Raw genomic sequence first — 21,295 nt, 5'->3', positions numbered from 1 at the left:
TGACAAATATGATTTTTCTGGGGAAAAAAATGTCCTCAGAAGTCCGAAAGCCACCGGCCTGGATGGTCTCTGAGATCCCTTCCAGCTCTAATGGTGTGATTTTACGAACTTAGAATTGAGTCACAGGCGTGAAAGCTGAAATCACAGCGCCAGACGTGTCTCTGTAAGTGTGGTGGGTGTTTTGCAGGCAGACAGTCCAGAAGACATGCACAGCTGGATTAAGGAGATCGGGGCAGCTGTCCAGGCCCTCAAGTGCCACCCCAGAGTAAGTCACTTCCTTCCTGTTCACAGTCACTGTCAAGCTCGTGAGGAGTTGTCCCGAGTGGGTGGGTTTTATTTGGTGATGTAGGGAAGCAGCCCGGTGCCCAGATGCAGTTGAAGCCCCGGGCTGTCTTGCTTGTTTTTCTCTTTTGACTGGTTTGGGTACAGATTTTTATTTTTTGTTTTTTTCAGTAGTTGGAGGAAGTGAGGTAGGGTTGGATAGAGAACCAGAGCTTCCGATGTGTCCTGCACATCTCCCTGCCAGGCAGACCTTGACACTTCTGGGGTGAATGCCGCTGGCCATATTTAATTTCTGTAGACGCGTGTCTCTGGGCCTGTGAGGGTGGTGATCCTGGAGGGGGTCCTCTTCCTGGGACCTTGGGATAAACATTGTCAGGAAAACGCTTACTTTCCTCTTTTTCCCGCCTTTTATTTTTGTAGGAAATGTCCTTTTCTCGATCCATTTCTCTGACCCGCTCTGGAAGCTCCAGCCTCTCAGGGGGGCCCAACTCTGTCTTGTGCAGAGGGCGGCCGCCTCTGGAGGAGAGAAGGGCCCTCTGCAAAGCCCCCTCCGTGGCTTCCTCCTGGCAGCCCTGGACACCTGTCCCCCAGGCTGGGGAAAAGCTGCTGCCCACTGAAGAGACTCCTGAGGACTCTTTCTTCATGCCTCGACTTGGGGAGAGCAGTACTTCTGGGGTGCTGCCCAGCTCCCGGATAAGGCACAGATCGGAGCCCCAGCACCCCAAGGAGAAGCCATTTGTGTTCAACCTCGATGATGAAAACATACGGACCTCTGATGTGTGATGAGGCGCAGTGCCCAGGAGGGAAGGGGAGGACTCAGATGTCCAAGGGGCCGTGACTCAGTTTCTCCACCTGCTGGAGGACAGTCGGAGGCCTTCCTGGCACTCACATCCCTGTGGAGCTCTCTTGGGGGAGGGGAGCATCCAGCTGTTTTTGTTTTTTTTTTTAAATCAATGCAGTGTTTTTAATTCGGGAAAGTCACCAGGTTAGACCTGTAGGCTTGCTCAGTGGAGAGCAGGGTGCCTCTTACCTTGACTCTTCCATGGTCCACCTGGTGAGCGGAGGTTGGAAATCCAATTTCATCCCTAACCAAGTTTTTGTTCCTTGTCCTTGTCTTATTAGTTTCTTCCCTTTGTTTTCAGGCCGGGTGCAGAACCTTGAGGCCAGTCATCTGGTTTTATCCTATTGCTGTTCATTGGCTGAAGTTTGACTGTGAAGTAGGAGGGTGGGAACTCACCCAACTGAAACTGGGGGAAGCAGTGGGGGACACCCAGGCTCCAGCTTGGCCGGGATACATTCTGAGGGGAGGTGTTAAAATCTGGGCGCTGGTCGTGGGGGGGCCCTGAATGTCGACCAGGGCAGATTCCCCCAACCTCCAGGGGACCTCCATAGGGGAAGAAATAGGGACTTCTTGTAAGGAATGGGAGAATGCACTCCCAACCCCAGTGCATCAGCCAGTTTCGGGAATTACTCTGTTCTCTTTGAGATGTTCTTTCACCCCAAATACTGTTGCTGTGAGAGACAGACCTGCCCACCCTGTTGCTGTGTCAGGCCCTTAGGATGGGTTTATCAGTGTTCAGTGCTGAGAACAGAACAGACATTGCCCTTGATACGGCGTTACTTGGAATGTGTGGAGGGTTGATGAGTGTATGATAATTCACTTGTGTGATACATCACATCTGTATTTTAGAGTTTGAGAGTTGCTTTAAAGCAGGTGCTGGGAAGAGATGGAGTTGAGTTCATCCAGCTAAAAATTTTTGATCCATGTTTTCCAGACAGAAGAAAAGGTCTCTTTTCGCAAAGACAGATGATTTGGGTTCTTGCCTCTCAGCTCTTCTTTCGTGGGCCGACAGTAGTCTGATTTGAAGTGCTGTATATTGTATACCTTGGCAGGTTTGCTTTCTTCCTGTTCTTTGTGTTGCCCTTTGGGTGATGCCTCGTGTCTGTACTTGCATGATGAAATCTTGTCGTCTGACGAGGTCCTACATTCATAACAGTGAGGAGATAACAAAGATCATCTTGAGAGATATTTATATCTTTAATAAAATAGAAACTGTGCAGAGAAACATTGATTTACAGCCTATGCATTGCTGGTTAGAGATTTCCCAGGTAGAAGAGCATAGATTGTATTTCCCATCCCGTATTTTAGGATGTACCTTCTTCCATTTGACAAGAGATCCTATTTCCAGGGTCCCTGGGAGAAATTATCTGTCCAGCTTATGTGGTGAACTGCTACCAAGGTTCCCTAAAGGGAGGGAGCTTAACTCAGTTCTATCTAGAACTCTTTATCAGCTAGATCAGTTAATTTTGTCTTTAAAGTAAGAATTAACGAGTAGAGGAGGAGACTGTGATCAGAAAATCCTTAGTGGCTTGAGGGAAATCTTCTGTTTGTTTCGGGCAGTGTAGTTTCCTTGAAGACTGTGTCAGGTTGAGAACTTTTCTTGACCGTACTTCTTTGGAGATAACTTTCACTTAAATTGTTTGCCCTAGTGGTCCTGATATAAAAAAGGAAATCTACTCTAGATTTCTCTCTCTCTCTCTTTTTCCCCTCTTTTCTGCAGCCTCCTGTATACTTTTGTCCTTAGAAATCCCTGGTTTGGAGATTATTTATTTATGAGTGATCAAGGTGATAACATACTTCAAGTAGCCTGGTTTCAAGAAGCCATTACGAATTCTTAAAGTTCTTTGTCTCAGGTTTCATCTTCAGATTTTCCTCAAGAAAATTCTTTGGCTAGGTGAAAGAAAGTGCACAGAGATATGGAACTAACAAAGATAAATTAGGACCTTTTGAGATCTCTGTAAACATTCCCTGACTCATGGAAAGATGTCATCTCCTGGTGTTTAACTTGTGAAAATCTACCCATTTCTTCCTCTTTTAAATCAACTCTCTGCTCGATTACTACTGCTAAATTAATTGGCCATTATGGTAAGCTGATCTGTTTCTTATTCAGTAAGGTTTATTTTGAGAATGTATTAAATTAAACATACTTATAAATCCAGATTATATTATCATAATAGAGGGGAAACAAGGATTCTAGTTGGCAGATACTTGGGAATTCCAAGTTAGAGTGTTGTTAATGTAGTTCCAACACCAGATAAATATAATTATCTTCAATGAAGCTTAGAGGCATTCTCATTGCCAAATCTTATTTCAGAATTCCTTTCATGTTCATATTTCTTAGCTTCTGGTTAATTTCACATCACACCTTTTAATGTCACTACACGTGAGCCAAAGATGGTGCATATACGACCAAAGCATTTGGTTTCAAATGTGAAAAATGGAACCAAATGGAAAAAACAAGGAGGGGATGCAATATCGATTAGTAGTTAAGTGCATAGGCTCTGGAATAAATCTGTTTTTTTTTTTTAAAAACAGGAACCAAAAAAGGTACTGCATTTTTTTGTGTGTGTGGAATAAAAACGTTCTCTGAGTTGTGCTGTCTTCATAAGACTTTTGACATGGTCTTGACCCACTGTGTGTAACAGCTTCAGGTGTCTCCCCATAGGTGAACTATTATTGTCCACTGTTCTTGAAAGTTAAAGAATTGCTTGCTCAGGGTCAGCTGATGGCTGGTGAACGTAGTTTGGCCTTTTGCATTCTGTGAGATGACAGTTCGTACTAAGGTGTCCATCAGGTAAAGCGATCTCAGGTGAAAATTGCAGAGTTACACATCTGTTTCTGAATAGAATGCTGAGCTCCCATGAGAAAGAGTCCAACTTCATAGTTCACTTGAAGCAGAAGGTGGTTTGTTGTTTTATTTTTTTCCCCTGAATGTAACTGTGCTCTGATATGGTCTGAAAGGATCCAATAAATAAGTGGCAGATTCAGTAGTTGGGCAGTGGGATTTGATATGTTTGTTTTCACTGTTAACCAGATAAATAGGCATAAGGAAGTAGCAGAGTTTTGGAAACTGAGTTTCCCAAATCAGCTTTGTTTATAAAGTTTGAACATGTCAGAAACGGACAGATTTATTACATCTTTTCTACCAATGTCACTTTTTTCCCTTAGTCCCTTCTTCTCTCTGTTACTGCCTGCAGTAGTGAATTACAGTCACTCATGCTTGGTAGAGTTTCAATAAAGAGATTATTTGGCCCCAAAACATATTGTTTGACCCCTTCCCCCGCTGCTCCCCAAGATGTAGCATGATTCTGTGTTTTGAACCAGTATGTTTCAGCTGTGAAATGCACTTGTAGGCTGAGCTGAGTGCATGGAAACTCTTACGCTTCTCATTTTAAGCGATCTCCTACTTGGTATGTAGCAAAAAATAATTTTCTAAAACTGTTTTGTCGCTTGTTTTGTAATAAAAACCATGTGAAATACTGAAGTAGGTTGTGTGTTTTCCTAACTCTGATCGTCTGTCCCTGGGTGGGTGAGTTGTCAGTCTGCCCCCGTTCTTGGTGTTCTGAATTCCACGATGTGGGGGAAGGGCCGGGACGCGGGGCGGGGTGGGGAACCGGTGTGTGTGGAGAGGGCTGCCAGGTTCTGCCCCTTAAAGTCGGGGGCTGAAGGAGGCGGCATCCCAGTCCGGAGAAAGCGTTGCTCGTCTGAGAGCAGCTGCGGGTCCAGAGGAGAGTCCGCGGGAAAGTGGGAAGGAAGGAGGAAGGGAGCGGGATGACGAGACCCCTGCTGCGGCCCGCCGGGCTCGGACCGTTCGTCCTGACGTGGCTGCCGCTGCCCGCGTCTCCGGGGAAAGGAGTCCAGGCCAGGAGGGCCAGGCCCGCGCCGCCGTGCCCGCCACTGCGCCCCCTGCTCGGCGGGGGACGGCCCCGGGGCTCGACCGCTGCGGGGGCTGCCGCGTCTGCGCCGCGGCCGAGGGCGAGGCCTGCGGCGGGGCGCTCGGCCGGCCGTGCGCCGCCCGCGCCCCGGCTTCTCGGCGGCGGGAGACGGCCGCGTGCTGCGGCGACGGCCGCACCTACCCCAGCCTGTGCGCGCTCCGCGCCAAGAACAGCGCCGCGCGCCTCCGTGGCGCGCTCCCGGCAGTGGCGGTGCGGAAGCGGGGGACTGTGGAGCCCCAGGTGAGCGGAGGGCCGTGCGCTTTCCGCGCCCTCTTCAGGAGCGAGTTCCGTTCGCGCGGTTCTCCCTGCTGCATCGCCAGAGCGATTCAACGCCTCCTAGGTACCGATTTTCTTCCCTTCTTAGGTGTCCGGTTACCGGTTCCCATGTGGTTGCTCCCCAGTTCCCTCCCTATAGCTGGTGGCCGCCGTCTTTCCTTTTATTTTCAAATCGGGGTGACAGGTCTGGTCTCAGGCGACCGCAGTGAATACACAGTGGGAGACCGAAGAGAGGAGGGGGAGGGAAAGCGGAGAGAGAGGGAGGAGAGAGGTGATGCCTGATGCGGTCAGGCAGCGAGGGTCGTCCCCCACCCCCGCCCAAAGAATGGAGCATCTCTTTGCGGGGACCAGAAGCGCAGGCTGGCTCAGGAGCAAGTACAACTTCATCGCCGCCGTGGTGGAGACGGTGGCCCCGTCCGTGGTCCACTTACAGCTGTTCCGCGGGTAAAGGAGGTCGGAGGAGGACGTAAGCTCCCCGGGCTAACTGTTCCCGAGCGCCTCCCTGCTCCTGGCCCCGCGCAACCACTCTCCCAGCACAATTTAGTTGTAAAAACCACGGTGAGGAAATCAAACGGCTCAAAGAGGTTGCCTAGCCTGTTGGTCGTTTAGCCAAAGAGCAGAGACACAAGGATTCTGACTTCCAAATCTGGGCTACTCCTCTCTCTCAGACAAGTTCAAGGTCAGAGGTAAGAGCCAGAAGGCACCTTGATGGTGATCTTTGCCCGGCCCCTTCTTTTGCATGGAAGGAATCCCAAACCCAGAGAGCAAGAGAAACTTGTCCTATGTCACAAAGCCAGTTAGTAGTGGAACCTAAGCCAGGACCAGACTTCTCTGACTCCCTCCCTGCCTGGGTGCTGGATAATGTAGCACTAGGTCCACTTTTGCCCCCAGTATTACGATTAGGTTAGTCGTCTTTGAAGCAGAGGGGTGCTGCTTTTCCTGGAAAAGCAGAGTTGGAATCAGCTCTCAGTCCTGTTTCCAAGAGACGGCCAGGACATTGAACACAGAGTCTAATTCCATGTGGAGAGAATGAAAACAGGCAGGGAAAAGTCAAATGTCGGAGGAAACTGTGGTGGAAGAATGTTTCATAAATGCCAGGTTCCCATGCTTCCGGACTATGGCGGATGCCCTGATTTGCCCGCCTTCTGCTTATGCTGTTGTCTTGCTGAGACAGGTCGCCTCTCAGCAGTGAGCGTATTCCTGCATCCAGTGGCTCTGGGTTCATAGTATCTGAGGATGGGCTTATTGTTACCAATGCCCACGTCCTCACGAACCAGCAGCGGATCCAGGTGGAGCTCCAGAGCGGGGTCCAGTATGAAGCCACTGTCAAGGACATTGACCATAAATTGGATCTTGCCCTGATTAAAACTGAGCCAAATGTGAGTCTGCGATCCGAGGATTTTCATCAACTTGCTGATATTTTCTTCCCCACCCCACCACATGTCTTTTCTCCCTGGCATATACTTTTTTTTTTTTTTCTAGTTTGCTTTTTTTCTATTCTTCACTCCTTCTTTTGTTTATTTTCTTCCATGCCTGTCTGTATGTCTGTAACAATTTTTATTAACTACCCAGCTGTCTTTTTTTCTCCTTCAGTTCCTTCTTCAACAGATGCTGCTTCTGGGAAACTTATTTCTCTGCTTGTCTCAGAACACCGGAAATGATTGTAACGGATTCAAAGCTGCTAAGGAGTGCTTTGAGTTCCTTGCTATACGAAGTGTGGTCTGCACCCCAGCAGCATTGACATCATCTGAGAATTTTTTAGAAATACAGAAACTCAGACCCTACCCAGGTCTACTGATCACTGGGAGATTCATATGCACATTAAGGAGAAGCACTGCTTTGGGTGACCTCCTTTCTGTTCGTGGCTTATTAACTTTGTAAACTTCTGAGCTGGAATGGTGCTAAGTAAATTGCTAATGTCAGTTTATGTTCATCAGTTACTTCACTGGCGGTTTACTTATTGTAATTTCTATAAGCAATAATTTTAGATTTTTAGAGATGATCCCTAGCATCTTAACAAGTGAGAGTTTAGTGGTAGTTGGAGTGTAAGGAGGAAGACTCAGGCAGTTGTAGAAACTAGGTGGGTGGGTGATTCTTGCATTATAAATGCCGAAATGGTGGAGACCATGTCATATATGGATTGTATACAGATGCTGATTGATTCCAGTTTTAATTTGTCCATCTTGTCCCTCCTCACCCATGTGCAGACTGAACTTCCTGTATTGCTGCTGGGAAAGTCATCTGACCTGTGAGCTGGCGAGTTCTGGTGGCCTTGGGTAGCCTGTTTTCACTGCAGAACACAGGGACGGCAGGCATTGTCAGCGCCACACGGCGAGAGGGCAAAGAGCTGGGGCTGAAGGATTCAGGCATGGACTATATCCAGACGGATGCCATAATTAATGTAAGTCACAGGGGTAGGCTGTGCTCAGCCCATAAGATACTGGCAATGCGGTGAGAAGAACACTTCAGGGGGCCTTCTTTTCCCTTTGGCCTTTCGGGGATGTCCAGAGATCAGGTCTATCCTCATGAGAGGTACGGAATGCCACGCTGTTAGAGGTGAGCCTGTTTGATGTGATAACTGGATGGTCTCCTAGGGTCTGTCGCAGAGATCACTGCTTCCGTAGGAGGTGGCGGTCCTCTTGCTGTTGTTCTTTACCTGCACCGACTTAGGAGATGATCATGATGGGGCCCAATTTCGCCTGCCCTGGGGAAACAGGGGCTCACTAGGGCAGGCTGTTTTTGGGAAACCTCTTTGGGAACTATATATAGATGACTGGGAGAAAAGTACTGATGGCTTTTTCAAATTCTGTCTTCAGCATGGGAATTCTGGGGGGCCTCTGGTGAATTTGGTAAGTGACCACTTTCCTCGCTGCTTCACGCTTCTTCTGAACTTTCAAAAACTTGACAAATTTCATGATGCAGACTGGGATGTCGCTCTTGTGTGGAGATGTGTGGTACGATGCTTTTCTATTATTGCATCTTAAGTAAAGGGCTAGGAAAAATGTAAGATCTGTGATGGATTTGTCATCTTGGCATGTGAGCTCCTCCAGCCGAGGGGGTCAGGGTTTCCTTAACACCTACTTACATCTCTTCAGTGTGCTTTCTGCTTTCATTGGGTACTTAAAAAAGTCCTGGGTACTAAACCCAAATTGTGTCAAATGACAACTGTACTATGTAATGTATATCCTTGAAGACCCCCTGCTTCTGCATGTGAAGAACTAAGTCTCATTCCAAAATGCTAATTTAGTATTGACCTGCTTAGAGACGACAAAAAAGCCACAACAACAATCCGTTGCTCTGTCATGTATTTAATTCTTAAATTTTATTTAACGTCCCTAATGGAAATGCCAGGGTTTCTAGTTGCTCAGATACAACAAGAGAGCAGTGCTGTTTGACACATGGCCTGTGATCATGCTCTCTGAGTCCCTTGAGCTGATTGTTTCTGGTTTCTCTTCACATATTACATTTGCTTGTCGGAGGAGGAATTGTGTGTGAAATCACTGAGCGCTTTTTATTCCTAACATTTTTTTTTTCACATCTTCATTGGAGTTTCAATGCTTTACAATGATGTGTTAGTTTCTGCTGTATAACAAAGTGAATCAGCTATATGTATACATATATCCCCAAATCCCCTCCTTCTTGCGTCTCCCTCCCACCCTCCCTATCCCACCCCTCTAGGTCATCACAAAGCACCGAGCTGATCTCCCTGTGCTCTGCAGCAGTTTCCCACTAGCCATCCGTTTTACATTTGGTAGTGTATATATGTCCATGCCACTCTCTCACTTAATTCCAGCTTCCCCTTCCCCACCGTGCCCTCAAGTCTGTTCTCTACATCTGCGTCTGTATTCCTGCCCTGCCACTAGGTTCATTAGTACTGCTTTTTTAAATTCCATATTTTTTGGATTCCATATATACATGTTAGCATATGGTATTTGTTTTTCTTCTTTCTGACTTACTTCACTCTGTATGACAGATTCTTGGTCAATCCACCTCACTACAAATAACTCAGTTTTGTTTCTTCTTATGGCTGAGTAATACTCCATTGTATATATGTGCCACATCTTCTTTATCCAGTCATCTGTTGATGGACATTTAGGTTGCTTCCATGTCCTGGCTATTGTAAATAGAGCTGCAATGAACATTGTGGTACATGTCTCTTTTTGAATTATGGTTTTCTCAGGGTATATGCCCAGTAGTGGGATTGCTGGGTCATATGGTAGTTCTATTTTTAGTTTTTAAAGGAATCTCCATACTGTTCTCTATAGTGGCTGTATCAATTTACATTCCCACCAAAAGTGCAGAAGGGTTCCCTTTTCTCCACACCCTCTCCAGCATTTATTGTTTGTAGATTTTTTGATGATGGCCATTCTGACCGGTGTGAGGTGATACCTCATTATAGTTTTGATTTCCATTTCTCTAATGATTAGTGATGTTGAGCCTCTTTTCATGCATTTGTTGGCCATCTGTATGTCTCCTTTGGAGAAATGTCTATTTAGGTTTTCTGCTCATTTTTGGATTGGGTTGTTTGTTTTTGTGATATTGAGCTGCATGAGCTGCTTGTATATTTTGGAGATTAATGCTCTGTCAGTTGCTTCATTTGCAAATATTTTCTCCCATTCTGAGGGTTGTCTTTTCGTCTTGTTTATGGTTTCCTTTGCTGTACAAATTTCATTAGGTCCCATTTGTTTATTTTTGTTTTTATTTCCCTTATTCTAGGAGGTGGGTCAGAAAGGATCTTGCTGTGATTTATGTCATAGAGTGTTCTGCCTGTGTTTTCCTCTAACAGTTTTATAGTGTCTGGCCTTACATTTAGGTGTTTAATCCATTTTGAGTTTATTTTTGTGTATGGTGTTAGGGTGTGTTCTAATTTCATTCTTTTACATGTAGCTGTCCAGTTTTCCCAGCACCACTTATTGAAGAGGCTGTCTTTTCTTCATGGTATATTCTTGCCTCCTTTGTCAGAGATAAGGTGACCATATGTGCGTGGGTTTATCTCTGGGCTTTCTATCTTGTTCCATTGATCTATATTTCTGTTTTTGTGCCAGTACCATACTGTCTTGATTACTGTAGCTTTGTAGTATAGTCTGAAGTCAGGGAGCCTGATTCCTCCAGCTCTGTTTATCTTTCTCAAGATTGCTTTGGCTATTCGGGGTCTTTTGTGTTTCCATACAAATTGTAAAATTTCTTGTTCTAGTTCTGTGAAAAATGCCATTGGTAATTTGATAGGGATTTCATTGAACCTGTAGATTGCTTTGGGTAGTGTAGGCATTTTCACAATATTGATTCTTCCAATCCAGGAGGATGGTATCTCTCCATCTGTTTATGTTATCTTTGATTTCTTTCATCAGTGTTTTATAGTTTTCTGAGTACTGGTCTTTTGCCTCCTTAGGTAGGTTTATTCCTAGGTATTTTATTCTTTTTGTTGCAGTGGTAAATAGGATTGTTTCCTTAATTTCTCTTTCTGATCTTTCGTTGTTAGTGCATAGGAATGCAAGAGATTTCTGTGCATTAATTTTGTATCCTGCAACCTTACCAAATTCATTGATTAGTTCTAGTAGTTTTTTGGTGGCATCTTTAGGATTTTCTATGTTTAGCATCATATCATCAGCAGACAGTGACAGTTTTACTTCTTCTTTCCCAATTTGTATTCCTTTTATTTCTTTTTCTTCTCTGATTGCTGTGGCTAGGACTTCCAACACTATGCTGAATAACAGTGGTGAGAGTGGGCAGCCTTGTCTTGTTCCTGATCTTAAAGGAAATGCTTTCAGTTTTTTACCATTGAGAATGATGTTGGCTGTGGGTTTGTCATATATGGCTTTTATTATGTTGAGGTAGGTTCCTTCTATGCCCACTTTCTGGAGAGTTTTTTTTTCTTTTTTAATAAATTTATTTATTTATTTATGTTTTGGCTGCAATGGGCCTTCCTTGCTGTGCATGGGCTTTCTCTAGTTGCGGTGAGCGGGGGCTACTCTTTGTTGCAGTGCATGGGCTTCTCATTGCGGTGGCTTCTCTTGTTGCAGAGCACAGGCTCTAGGTGCGCAGGCTTCAGTAGTTGTGGCATGTGGGCTCAGTAGTTGTGGCTCGCTGGCTCTAGAGCGCAGGCTCAGTAGCTGTGGTGCACGGACTTAGTTGCTCTGTGGCATGTGGGATCTTCCCAGACCAGGGCTCGAACCCGTGTCCCCTGCATTGGCAGGCGGATTCTTAACCACTGCACCACCAGGGAAGCCCTGGAGAGTTTTTATCATAAATGGGTGTTGAATTTTGTCAAAAGCTTTTTCTGCATCTATTGAGGTGATCATATGGTTTTTCTCCTTCAATTTGTTAATATGGTGTATCATGTTGATTGATTTGCGTATATTGAAGTATCCTTCCTGGGATAAACCCCACTTGATCATGGTGTATGATCCTTTTAGTGTTCTGTTGGATTCTGTTCGTTAGTATTTTGTTGAGGATTTTTGCATCTATGTTCCTCAGTGATATTGGCGTGTAGTATTCTTTCTTTGTGACATCTTTGTCTGGTTTTGGTATCAGGGTGATGGTGGCCTCGTAGAATGAGTTGGGGAGTGATCCTCCCTCTGTTATATTTTGGAAGAGTTTGAGAAGGATAGGTGTTAGCTCTTCTCTAAATGTTTGATAGAATTTGCCTGTGAAGCCGTCTGGTCCTGGGCTTTTGTTTGTTGGAAGATTTTTAATCACAGTCTCATTTTCAGTGCTTGTGATTGGTCTGTTTATATTTTCTATTTCTTCCTGGTTCAGTCTCAGAAGGTTGTGCTTTTCTAACAATTTGTCCATTTCTTCCAGGTTGTCCATTTTATTGGCATATAGTTGTTTGTAGTAATCTCTCATGATCCTTTGTATTTCTGCAGTGTCAGTTGTTACTTCTCCTTTTTCATTTCTAATTCTGTTGATTTGAGTCTTCTCCCTTTTTTCTTGATGAGTCTGGCTAATGGTTTATCAATTTTGCTTATCTTCTCAAAGAATTAGTTATTGATCTTTGCTATTGTTTCCTTCACTTCTTTTTTATTTATTTCTGATCTTATCTTTATGATTTCTTTCCTTTTGCTGACTTTGGCTTTTTTTTGTTCTTCTTTCTCTCATTGCTTTAGGTGTAAGGTTAGGTTGTTTATTTGAGATGTTTCTTGTTTCCTGAGGTAGGATTGTATTGCTATAAACTTCCCTCTTGGAACTGCTTTTGCTGCATCCCATGGGTTTTGGGTCATCGTGTTTTCATTGTCATTTGTTTCTAGGTATTTTTTGATTTCCTCTTTGATGTCTTCAGTAATCTCTTGGTTATTTAGCAGCACACTGTTCAGCCCTCATGTATTTGTGTATTTTACTGTTTTTTTCCTGTAATTGATTTCTAATCTCATAGCATTGTGTTCAGAAGAGATGCGCTATATGATTTACATTTTCTTAAATTTTCCAAGGTTTGACTTGTGACCCAAAATGTGATGGGAGAAGGTTCCATGTGCACTTGAGAAGAAACTGTATTCTTCCTCTTTTGAGTGGAATGTCCTAAAAATATCAATTAAGTCTTTCTGTTCTGTTGTGTCATTTAAAGCTTGTGTTTCCTTATTTATTTTCTGTTTGGATGATCTGTCTATTGGTGTAAGTGGGGTGTTAAAGTCCCCCACTATTATTGTGTTACTGTCGATTTCTCCTTTTATGGCTGTTAGCATTTGCCTTATGTATTGAGATGCTCCTATGTTGGGTGCATAAATATTTATAATTGTTACGTTTTCTTCTTGGATTGATCTCTTGATCATTATATAGTGTCCTTCCTTATCTCTTGTAACAGTCTTTATTTTAAAGCCTATTTACTCTAATATGAGTATTGCTACTCCAGCTTTCTTGTGATTTCCATTTGCATGGAATATCTTTTTCCATCCCCTCATTTTCAGTCTGTATGTGTCCCTAGGTCTGAAGTGGGTCTCTTGTAGACAGCATTTATAAGGGTCTTGTTTTTGTATCCATTCAGCCAGTCTATGTTTTTTGGTTGGAGCATTTAATCCATTTACATTCAAAGTGATTATCGATATGTATGTTCCTATTACCATTTTCTTAATTGATTTGCGTTTGTTTTTGTGGGTCTTTTTCTTCTCATGTGTTTCCCGCTTAGAGAAGTTCCTTTAGCATTTGTTTTAAAGCTGGTTTGGTGGTGCTGAATTCTCTGAACTTTTGATTTTCTGTAAAGCTTTTTGATTTCTCCATCAAATCTGAATGAGATCCTTGCTGGGTAGAGTAATCTTGGTTGTAGGTTTTCCCTTTCATCACTTTAAATATGTCCTGCCACTACCTTCTGGCTTGCAGAGTTTTTGCTGAAAGATCAGTTGTTAACCTTATGGGGATTCCCTTGTATGTTATTTGTTGCTTTTCCCTTGCTGCTCTTAATAGTTTTTCTTTGTATTTAATTTTTGATAGTTTGATTAATATGTGTATCGGTGTGTTTCTCTTTGGGTTTATCCTGTATGGGACTCTCTGTGCTTCCTGGACTTGACTATTTCCTTTCCCATATTAGGGAAGTTTTTGACTATAATCTCTTCAAATATTTTCTCAGACCCCTTCTTTTTCTCTTCTTCTTCTGGGACCCCTATAATTCAAATGTTGGTGCGTTTAATGTCTCAGAGGCCTCTGAGACTCTCCTCAATTCTTTTCATTCCTTTTTCTTTATTCTGCTCCCTGGCAGTTATTTCCAACATTTTATCTTCCAGCTCAGTTATGTGTTCTTCTGCCCCAGTTATTCTGCTATTGATTCCTTCTAGAGTATTTTTAATTTCATTTATTGTGTTGTTCTCACTGTTTGTTTGCACTTTAGTTCTTCTAGATCCTTGTGAGATGTTTCTTGTATTTTCTCCATTCTGTTTCTGAGATTTTGTATCATTTTTCCTATCATTACTCTGAATTCTTTTTCAGGTAGGTTACCTATTTTGTCTTCATTTATTTGGTCTTATAGGTTTTTACCTTGCTCCTTCGTCTGTAATATATTTTTTTGTCGTTTCATTATTTTTTTTTTTTTTTGATGGGTGGAGCTGTATTCCTGTTTTACTGGTTGTTTGGCCTGAGGTGTCCAGCATTGGGGTTTGCAGGCAGTTGGATAGAGCCGGGTCTCAGCGCTGAGATGAGGACCTCCAGGAGGACTCACTCCGATTAATATTCCCTGGGGTCTGAAGTTCTCTGTTAGTCCAGCGGTTTGGACTCAGAGTGACCCCCAGCCTGGGAACCAAGATCCCACAAGACGTGTGGCATGGGAGAAAAAAAAAAAGAAAAAAGGAGCAATACAATAACAAAGAATAAAAAAGAAATAAAATTAGAAAGACAAAAAATATATTAGGAAAAATAAAACTATAATTGAAACAGCTGCAACAAGGTAAAATAAAGCCACAACAGAAAAAAGGAAAGAAAAAAAAGGGAACAAGCAAAAAGGAGAACAATAACAAAGTATAAAGAATAAAATTAGAAAACTAAAAGATTTATTAGAAAAAATAAAAATATAAATGAATCAAGGTAAAACAGAACCCCAATCTAAAAGAGGAAAAAAGAAAGAAAGAAAAACAAAAAGCCTTGGCTATGGGGGAGTGGAGTTTAGGTAGGGGTGGAACTTCAGCAGGGGCAGGGTTTAGGGTGGGGTGGGAGCTAGGCGGGTGGGAGGTGATGTTTGAGCGTGGGGCCGGGCCTAGGCGGTCGATGTTCAAGCGTGGAGCGGGGCTTCTGCTTAGGGCCTGCAGGGAAGGGGAGCACATGGAAAGGAGGGCCTCTGGAGTGTGGGGTTCGGGAGTTTGGAGGTAGGGCCCTGGGTGAGGGTGTGTGGGTGGGGTTTAGGCCCAGCACGTTGGAGGGGGTCTCCGAGTGTAGAGGCAGGGCCCCGGGTGGGTGTGCAGGGGCGGGCCTTGGGCTCTGCCCGGCAGGAGGGAGGCTCCGAGGGCAGAGGATTAGGCCCGGGAGCCCAACAGGTTCCCCGGTGCCTAAGAGGACAGGGAAAGTGCTGGCTGCGTTCTCTACCGTTCCTCCGCGCCCCTCCCCCACCATCTCCCCCAGCTGGACCCCTAACCGTGGGTGGGTCCCGCTGGGTGTAGGAACTCCTTCCTTCCCCCAGTCGCCCCTCAGGGGCGCCAGTCCTGTCCCCCCTCCACTTCTCCTCCCCCTTCACTCCCTGCGAGCCCCACATCTTACCTGGTCACTGGGGGTTCCTCCCGTCCCCTTAGGTGTCCATGGTCCCCCTCCAGTGCCTGGTAGGTGCCCTAGTTGTGAGGAGACGCGAATTCTGCATCCTCCTAGTCTGCCATCTTGACTCCGCCCCCTTTACTCCTAACATTGCATGTGATTTTTTTTTTTTTTTTTTTTTTGCATGTGATTTTTGTGCCTGCTTTTTCTCCAGTAAACAATGAGTTTACTAGAGCAGGGATGAAATGCAGAATTTCAAGCCACACTCCAGACCTATTGAATTATAATCTGTATTTTAATGTGATCGGAAGTCTCTTTTCTATCCTTCCCGTTACCTAACAAAGGCTAAGGGAAGATGAAATGCACAAAAAGGAAAGTATTTCCCACTTCATAAATTTAGTTTCGTAGAGCTTTGTTCCTAAGGTCAATTTACTGAATCTTCTGAATAGTTTCATTGAAGTGTGGCTGGAAGTCAACAGATTTTTGCCTTTTCCGTGTTTATTTTTAGTCTCATTTAAGGAATGGAAAGGCATATACTCCTTACTCTCATATCTGTGTCAAAATACAAACTGTGGTTCACTTTGAAAAGCAATGTAATTTGGCCAAGAAAAAAAAGAGCTCAAGATTAAAACCCAGAATTCCTCAGCAGGATTTTGCACATCTTGGTCCGCTAAGATGCTACCTGTTGCTCGACCGTAAGTGACCCTAAGCTTCTCTCCTTCCTTTGCTTGTCAGTCTGCAGAACTGGGCTGCTGAATTGATGTCTCCTCCCTTGTCAGGATGGTGATGTGATTGGCATAAACACACTGAAGGTGACCACAGGAATCTCCTTTGCAATTCCCTTGGATTGCATTCGACAGAAAGGTAAGGGGAATTAGGAATTTTTCTTCCCCTCCCGTGCTTTTCAGGAGCCCTCAAAGGGCTCCACTGTGGTGGAGACAATCCCTTTTTCTGGTCACGCTGCGTGGCTTGTGGGATCCTAGTTCTGCAACCAGGGATTGAATCCGTGCCCCCTGCAGTGGAAGTGTGGAGCCCTAACCACTGGGAAGTCCCTGAGACAATCCTTTGAGTTCTGTAGAAAACAGTCACTGGTACTGAGCTCTGATCACAGTGATCCAGGCAGCAGTACCAGCGGACTAGGTGCAAAGCCCAGCCTGAGCTGTACCCAGAGATAGTTGGATGGACTATTGTGGAAAGGAAAGCCCTGGGCTGGATGTGGGGAGGTGGGCCTGTGCGAGCGACAAAGGTTCTCTGAGGCATGTTTGTCTTGGCTGGCAGCCTGAAAGGGCAGCTAACATTGGAAGGATATTCTGTGACTCGGTCTGCCAAAAGGAAAGAAGGCTTTGTTAGTAACGCGTTATAATTCTCCTTTCCAGGAAAGGCTGTTTCACAGAAGAAATAGTTGGTTCTGCGCATGCTGCCCCTCACTATGAAGCAAGCATGGGTGTGACCATGCCTGGGTTGTTTTTCAGAAGCACAAGCTATGGGTAGAGAGCCTGAACGGGGAAGGTAAAGCATTTGGACAGCGGCTGGCTCCTCTCGTGACTGCAGGCCCTACTTGTCACAGGGTAGGTGACTGCATCTGCTGGCACCAGCACACACTGTACTTTTCAGTGGTTTCTTTCACTGTGTCCAATGGTTCTAGGCTTCGGCACAGGGAATCAGACCACCCCTGGGGAAGAATGATGGTGACCAGCTAGAGGGCATCCTTGCCCCATGTGTGTGAGCCCTGAGCAGAGCAGATAGAGTCCCCACTGACAGTTGGAGGGTTGTCCAGGGCTCAGGAGACTAATTCATTGTGCTTCCTAACCTCATGGGAAAACTCTTCTGTCTCTTCTTAGCCTGCTTCAGGAAATGAAAAGGCCAGATCCACATTTCCATGATGTGACCTCTGGAGTTTTTGTATATGAGGTGATTCGAGGAACAGCTGCTGAAAGGTAAGAGCAGCTCGGGCCTCTGACCATCCTTCTCTGTTCTCACTAGATGTGCCCCGTGGTAAATGTGTGTAGGATCTAGACTTGCCCTATCTGATAACGGTGGGCCCTGCCTGCTGTGAGGCTACTGAACACCTACCTGAGGGGTGGCTGGTGTGACTGAGGAACTGCATTTTTAATTTTATTTAACTTTAATTGATTTAAATACAAAAACCCAGAAGCAATGTAAAATATTCTCCCCTGAAACACACTTTTTTTGTTTTGGGGAGACTGCGTTTCACTTTAATAACTGCATTGTGTAAGAGATTATCATCGTATAGCAGCATATTGGGTGTGTGCTGTTTCTAGAGGATTTCAAAGACTTAGAACAGAGCGTAAAATATGTATTAATAATTATTAAACTATGATATGTTAAATGATATTTTAGATATAGAGTTAAGATATTAAAATATATTTTTATATTATATATTAGTTTCATCTGTTTAAAAATTTTTAAAAGTTTAAAAATTTTTTGAATGTGGCTACCAGAAAATTTTAAATTATATATGTGGCTTGCCTTACATTTCTGTTGGACAGTGCTGAGTGTACTAGTAAGGGCCCCCCTACCCCCGGCTTTTCTTTTTTTGGAAGGGATGGTTCTCTGCAGCCCAAGAATTCATGATATGAGTTCATGACATAAGTTTAATTTGGAATTCCCAAATCTACTCTTTTGCTACCTTACTTATTAAGAATCAGAAGAATCCAGGGAGATAGGAGTTTAAGAACCTATTTTAGGTACTTTAAAACACTTTTTCTCTTTGAATTTCGGATGACAGTATCAGAGGCCAGCACTAAGGGCTTCCCTGGTGGCGCAGTGGTTGAGAGTCCGCCTGCCGACGCAGGGGACACGGGTTCGTTCCCCGGTCTGGGAAGATCCCACATGCCGCGGAGCGGCTGGGCCTGTGAGCCATGGCCGCTGAGCCTGCGCATCCCGAGCCTGTGCTCTGCAGCGGGAGAGGCCACAACAGTGAGAGGCCCGCGTACCGCAAAAAAAAAAAACCAAAACCAAAACAAACAACAAACAAACAAACAAGTACATACAGTAAATAAAGCAAAGGCAAGAGACGTTTTGAGACATTTACAGTCACTACTGCAAGACAGGGTGACTTGGCCTACAAATATTCTCCTGGTCTCTCTCTTATACTTCTTCCATATCCCTCCCTCACTGTTTTTGTTTTTTAAGAGCTCAACAATCTGCTTAGATTATGGCAACTCTTTTCATGGGGAAGAATCCATAGGGTACTAACTGTTCAGGAGAGTTAAGTGTTAGGCCTCCTGTTACTAAATTTGACTCGTCACAGGCTTTTCTAGACGTTCTTGGTCCCTGCCCACCCCCTCCCCCCCACTTATTTTTAACTTCTGGCTCAAGGCCAAAGCTATCTCTTTCAGCTCTTCAAGTCCTTGTTCCTCAAAATGTGGTCTGTAGACCAGCAGCAATAGCATCAGCTGGAGCTTTTTAGAAATTCAGTGACAGGAGCACCACTGAAAAAGGACTTGAAAAAGAACTGGTATATGTATAGGTATAACTGAATCACTTTGCCGTATACCTGAAACTAACACAACCTACTCCAATATAAAATAAAAAGTTAAAAAAAAATCAGAATCTGCTTTTTAAACAAGATCTTCAGGGGATTCAGATGCACATTAAAATGTGGGTATTACTGCTTGCTTGAAGTCCCTGATAAACTGCAAATCATTCTGCCGTCACCCACTTATATCTAAGAATAATGACAATAATTCCAGTAATAACAGCTGGCATTTATCAACCACTTATTATGTCAGGCATCATTTAAAGTGTCTTACGTACTTGTTCGAGCCCCCAATAATTGTGGGATACAGGTGTTATTTTACGGAAGCAGCAGCTGTGGTGCAGAGAGGTGAATGACCTTGAGAGTTACACTGCAAGTCAGAGGGCAGGGATGTGCAACCTAGCTTAGCCCCCGTATTATCCTGCTCTTGCGTCTACTTTTGTTTCTGAGAGGCAGAGTGATTGGCAAGAAAATGGGTTTTCAAGTCTGAGAGATCCAGGATGAAACCCTATTTTAGCCTCTTACAAGCTGTGGGACACGGAAAAGGTCTGTCATCCTGCCTGAGCCCCACTTCCTCATACTTGGTGCATAGCTTGCATTCAGTAATACTTTGCAGGTTTCTTTCTCACAGAACTATCATGAATTCAGTTCTTTCTTTATGCACTGTCCCAGGCATTCCCCTGAGCTGTCCTGGTTCTCAGGCTTTCCCTGCTTTTAGTTCTATGCTCAAACTTCACATCCTCTTCCTTTAAATTTTTTTAAAAGATAAACTCTACATACCTTGGTAATCCTCCCACATTACCATTCTTCCCTGGGCTTCCCAGCTTCCAGTTTCTCTCTCTCTCTCTCTCTTTTTTTGGCTGCACCTCGCGGCTTGTGAGATCTTAGTTCCCTGACCAGGGATCGAACTCGGGACCCTGGTAATGGGAGCACTGAGTCCTAACCACTGGACCACCAGAGAATTCCCCCCATTTCTCATAAATGGTGTCTCCTGCAGTCATTTAATTTGATTTCCAGGCTATTTTTGACTTTAAGACAGATCATCAGCATGGCTATATATTTATTCTAGTGTTTTGTATTTGGAGCTGGTTTTTGTTTCTAAAATATATATTCTACGTGAAGCAAATATGTTGGAGGCTGAGTATAATCACAACTTTGAGGAAAAGGAGCCTAGAACCAGAGTCTTAAATATTTAGACCTTGGTGACTGGTTTTTGACTTACTGGAAGCTGCTACTGTAGTGCAGCTCAGCATACCCTCCAGGTCCATAAACTATGGGTGAAGATGGGGCAAGTAAGTGGGCTGTCAACATCAAACTGATTAGAGTGTAACTGTCTGGAAAAATATATATTGCTTGGGCTTTTCACGTTTGTTGGTAAGGCCGAATGTATGCTTCAGGTTAAGTGAGGTCAGGGATTAATAGAAATGAAAAGCTGAACCCCCTATTGCAAACCAAATCTCATATATGGGAGGAGCAAACTTCTTATACATTATTCTGGTAGAATATTAATTTTGGAAAGGCAAATAGGGTTGTTGTCCTCCAGTGATCTTGCAGAATACATTAGAGCAGGCCTTACATTCGGAAGGATGGAGGCTACTTCTGGTTTCCTGGTCTGTATGATTTTTTTTTTTTTTTTTTTTGCTGTACACGGGCCTCTCACTGTTGTGGCCTCTCCCGCTGTGGAGCACAGGCTCCGGATGCGCAGGCTTAGCGGCCATGGCTTATGGGCCCAGCTGCCCCGCGGCATGTGGGATCTTCCCGGACCGGGGCACGAACCCGTGTCCCCTGCATTGGCAGGCGGACTCTCAACCACTGCGCCACCAGGGAAGCCCATGGTCTGTATGTTTAATGCCAGCAAAATGGTAGTGTCCTAAGAGACAGACATTAAATTCTAGATGCGGATAAGTAAAACTTTTACAGTTTCATGGTCCTTTCTTCTCCCCTCCCAGCTCTGGGTTGAGAGACCATGATGTAATAGCATAAACGGACAACCTGTCACACGACAACCGACGTGATTGAAGCTGTTAAGGCCAATGATTCCCTTTCTATCCTGGTTCGTTGGAGAAGTCAAACGTTGATCCTGACAGACACACCTGAAATAATCAATTAAGTGTCTTGCTTTAAAAAGAAATGATCTAACAAAACCAAAGCTTTATTACCTGGTTTGTATTGAAGATGTGCCAAAGATGGCAAGGGGTTTTAGGATCTGTTTCTTAATAAAGGAAAATGAATGCTTTAAAACACAAATACACACACTCTGGAACCATTAGGTTGGGGGTGTTATAACTGCTGCTGAGA

The 21,295-nt window shown here is 44.4% G+C and overlaps 2 protein-coding genes across 6 annotated transcripts in view; both read left to right on the top strand.

The window, feature by feature from the left end:
• The window catches only part of PLEKHA2 (pleckstrin homology domain containing A2), a 56,668-nt gene extending 52,067 nt beyond the window's left edge, over positions 1 to 4,601 (top strand). For all 5 annotated transcript variants that reach the window (XM_079909200.1, XM_079909199.1, XM_079909202.1 and 2 more), the window contains exons 11-12: positions 188 to 265; positions 703 to 4,601. In XM_079909200.1, the coding sequence (XP_079765326.1) occupies positions 188 to 265; positions 703 to 1,065 (441 nt within the window). In that variant the 3' untranslated portion in view covers positions 1,066 to 4,601. The remainder of the gene's footprint in view (positions 1 to 187; positions 266 to 702) is intronic.
• A 293-nt stretch (positions 4,602 to 4,894) lies between these two features.
• On the top strand, positions 4,895 to 21,232 carry HTRA4 (HtrA serine peptidase 4; the record flags this gene model as incomplete). Its single annotated transcript, XM_079908946.1, is given in 14 exon segments — positions 4,895 to 5,015; positions 5,018 to 5,286; positions 5,666 to 5,778; positions 6,509 to 6,713; positions 7,542 to 7,581; positions 7,584 to 7,735; positions 8,151 to 8,183; positions 16,275 to 16,359; positions 16,872 to 16,894; positions 16,898 to 16,941; positions 17,337 to 17,432; positions 20,947 to 20,969; positions 20,972 to 20,992; positions 20,995 to 21,232. Coding segments are annotated over 14 exon segments (1,338 nt in total). The 3' UTR covers positions 21,108 to 21,232.
• Between the last annotated feature and the right edge of the window lie 63 nt (positions 21,233 to 21,295).

The sequence above is a fragment of the Stenella coeruleoalba genome (genome assembly GCF_951394435.1).
Source record: "Stenella coeruleoalba genome assembly, chromosome: 21".
NCBI lineage: Eukaryota > Metazoa > Chordata > Mammalia > Artiodactyla > Delphinidae > Stenella > Stenella coeruleoalba.
This window is presented reverse-complemented; position numbering and strand designations above follow the sequence as displayed.